This window comes from Penaeus vannamei, chromosome 40 (genome assembly GCF_042767895.1).
Source record: "Penaeus vannamei isolate JL-2024 chromosome 40, ASM4276789v1, whole genome shotgun sequence".
Taxonomy (NCBI): domain Eukaryota; kingdom Metazoa; phylum Arthropoda; class Malacostraca; order Decapoda; family Penaeidae; genus Penaeus; species Penaeus vannamei.
In genome coordinates this window covers 4,296,506-4,299,005 of record NC_091588.1, presented here as the reverse complement: position 1 = coordinate 4,299,005, position 2,500 = coordinate 4,296,506, and the positions used below count along the sequence as shown (strand labels likewise).

At 43.0% G+C, this 2,500-nt stretch overlaps 1 protein-coding gene across 1 annotated transcript in view; it reads right to left on the bottom strand.

The window, feature by feature from the left end:
- LOC113812670 (uncharacterized) overlaps positions 1-2,500 on the bottom strand; it is a 54,382-nt gene that overhangs the window by 40,707 nt on the left and 11,175 nt on the right. Inside the window, exon 3 of the mRNA XM_070117362.1 lies at positions 2,242-2,436. Coding sequence (XP_069973463.1) covers positions 2,242-2,436 — 195 coding nt within the window. The remainder of the gene's footprint in view (positions 1-2,241; positions 2,437-2,500) is intronic.

The following is a 2,500-nucleotide window of genomic DNA, read 5'->3' as shown; positions in this document are numbered from 1 at the left end:
GTTTTTTCTTAAGATACCCACCAGCTTTCACCATTTTTCTTTTCTTCCTTTTATTTTCTTTGCGTGTGCAAATATAAATACCCATGGATACCCACCAGTTCTTTTTTCTTGGATACTCACCAGCTTTCACCATTTTTCTTTTGTTTTTTCTTTTCTATGCGTGTGCAAATATAAATACCCATGGATACTCACCAGTTTTTTCTTAAGATACCCACCAGCTTTCACCATTTTTCTCTTTCGTTTTCTTTTCTATGCGTGTACATATATAAATATAAACATAAATACCCATGGATGCCCACCATTTTTTTTTCTTGATACCCACCAGCTTTCACCATTTTTCTCTTCCTTTTATTTTCTATGCGTGTGCAAATATAAAATTACCCATGGATACCCACCAGTTTTTTTCTTACATACCCCACCAGCTTTCACCATTTTTCTTTTCTTCCTTTTATTTTCTGTGCGTGTGCAAATATAAATACCCATGGATACCCACCAGTTTTTTCTTAAATACCCCACCAGCTTTCACCTTTTTTTTTTCTATGCGTGTGCAAATATAAATACCCACGGATACCCACCAGTTTTTTTTTTTTCTTAGATACCCACCAGCATTCACCATTTTTCTCTTTCGTTTTCTTTTCTATGCGTGTGCAAATATAAATACCCATGGATACCCACCAGTTTTTTTCTTACATTTTCTTACACTGTCTTAAATACCCAGCCTCGTTGAGTCCCTCGTCGGAACAAGATATAACAGATTCTTTCGAACACATGCAACTACCGTAGGACTTCGAACACATTGCATTGCAGGATACAACGACAAGGAAATCGGACGAGGGATACCTGGGTTGCCAAGGAGGAAAAGTTTTCTTGCCATGGTGTCGTCCCCCAGGCGTGGAATCATGGCAAAAGAAGAAGAAGAAGAAGAAGGAGGAGAAGAAGAGGAAGGACAGGGAGAAGGAAAGGAAGGAGGAGGAGGAGGAGAGGAAGGAGGAGGAGGAGGGGGAGGGGAAGGGGGTAGGAGAGGGAGGAGGAAGGAAAGGAAGGAGGAGAAGAAGGACAGGGAGAAGGAGAGGAAGGAGGAGGAGAGGAAGGAGGAGGAGGAGGAGGAGGAAGGAGGAGGGAGGAGGAAGGAGGAGAGGAAGGAGGAGGAGGAGGAGGAAAGAGGAGATGAAGGAGGAAGAGGAAAGGAAGGAGGAGGAGGAGGAGGAGGAGGAGAAGAATGAGCAGAAGGAGAGAGAGAAGAAAAAGAAGGAGAATAGGGAGAAGAAAAAGAAGGAGGATAGGGAGAAGGGGAAGAAGAGGGAGAAGAAAAAGGAGGAGAGGGAGCAGAATGAAGGAAGAAGAAAAAAATAAAAAGAAAGACAACACACCTGATCCCTTTGTAAGTACAACAACAAATAGGAATGACAACAATCCCTCTCATGACCCGTTTGTAATAATAATAATAGTAATAATAATAACAGCAACACCAACAACAGCAAAGGAAGGACAACACATCCTCCTGGTCCATTTGTAATAATAATAATAATAATAATAATAATAATAATAATAATAATAATAATAATAATAATAATAATAATAATAATAATAATAATAATAATAACAAAAGTAAAAACATCAAATGAAGGACAATACTCACCCTCCTGGTCCGTTTCGAAGAAGAAGAAGAAGAAGAACAATAACAACAACACTCACCCTCCTGGTCCGTTTCGAAAAAGAAGAAGAAGAAGAAGAAGAAGAAGAACAACAACAACAACAACAACAACAACAACAACAACACTCACCCTCCTGGTCCGTTTCGAAAAAGAAGAAGAAGAAGAACAACAACAACAACAACAACACACCCTCCTGGTTCGCTTCGAAGAAGAACAACAACAAGAAAAACAACAACAACACTCACCCTCCTGGTCCGTTTCGGAGAAGAAAACAACAACAAGAACAACAACAACACTCACCCTCCTGGTCCCTTTCGAAGAAGAACAAGAACAACAACAACACTCACCCTCCTGGTCCGTTTATATGAAGAAGAAAAAAACAACAACAACAAGAACAACAACACTCACCCTCCTGGTTCGTTTCGAAGAACAACAACAACAATAACAACAACACTCACCCTCCTGGTCCGTTTATATGAAGAAGAAAAAAACAACAAGAACAAGAACAAGAACAACACTCACCCTCCTGGTCCGTTTCGAAGAAGAAAACAACAAGAACAACAACAAGAACAACAACAACACTCACCCTCCTGGTCCGTCGGGAGGCTCTGCTGGAAGCCCTTGGACTTCTGCTCCTGAGGCTCCTGGAGACACTCCGAGTCCTGCGTGGCTCCTCCGTCCATCCCGGAGGCTCCTTCGTCGTCGCCGTCGGAGCTCCCTTCGGCTTTGCACGAGGACACCCCGGAGGCCGCGCCCGTGAGCCGTTCCATGAGGTCGGGTACTGGGGGTGGGAGGGAGGGGCGTGAGAGAGGGGGTGGAGGTGAGGGGAGGGAGGGAGGGGTAGA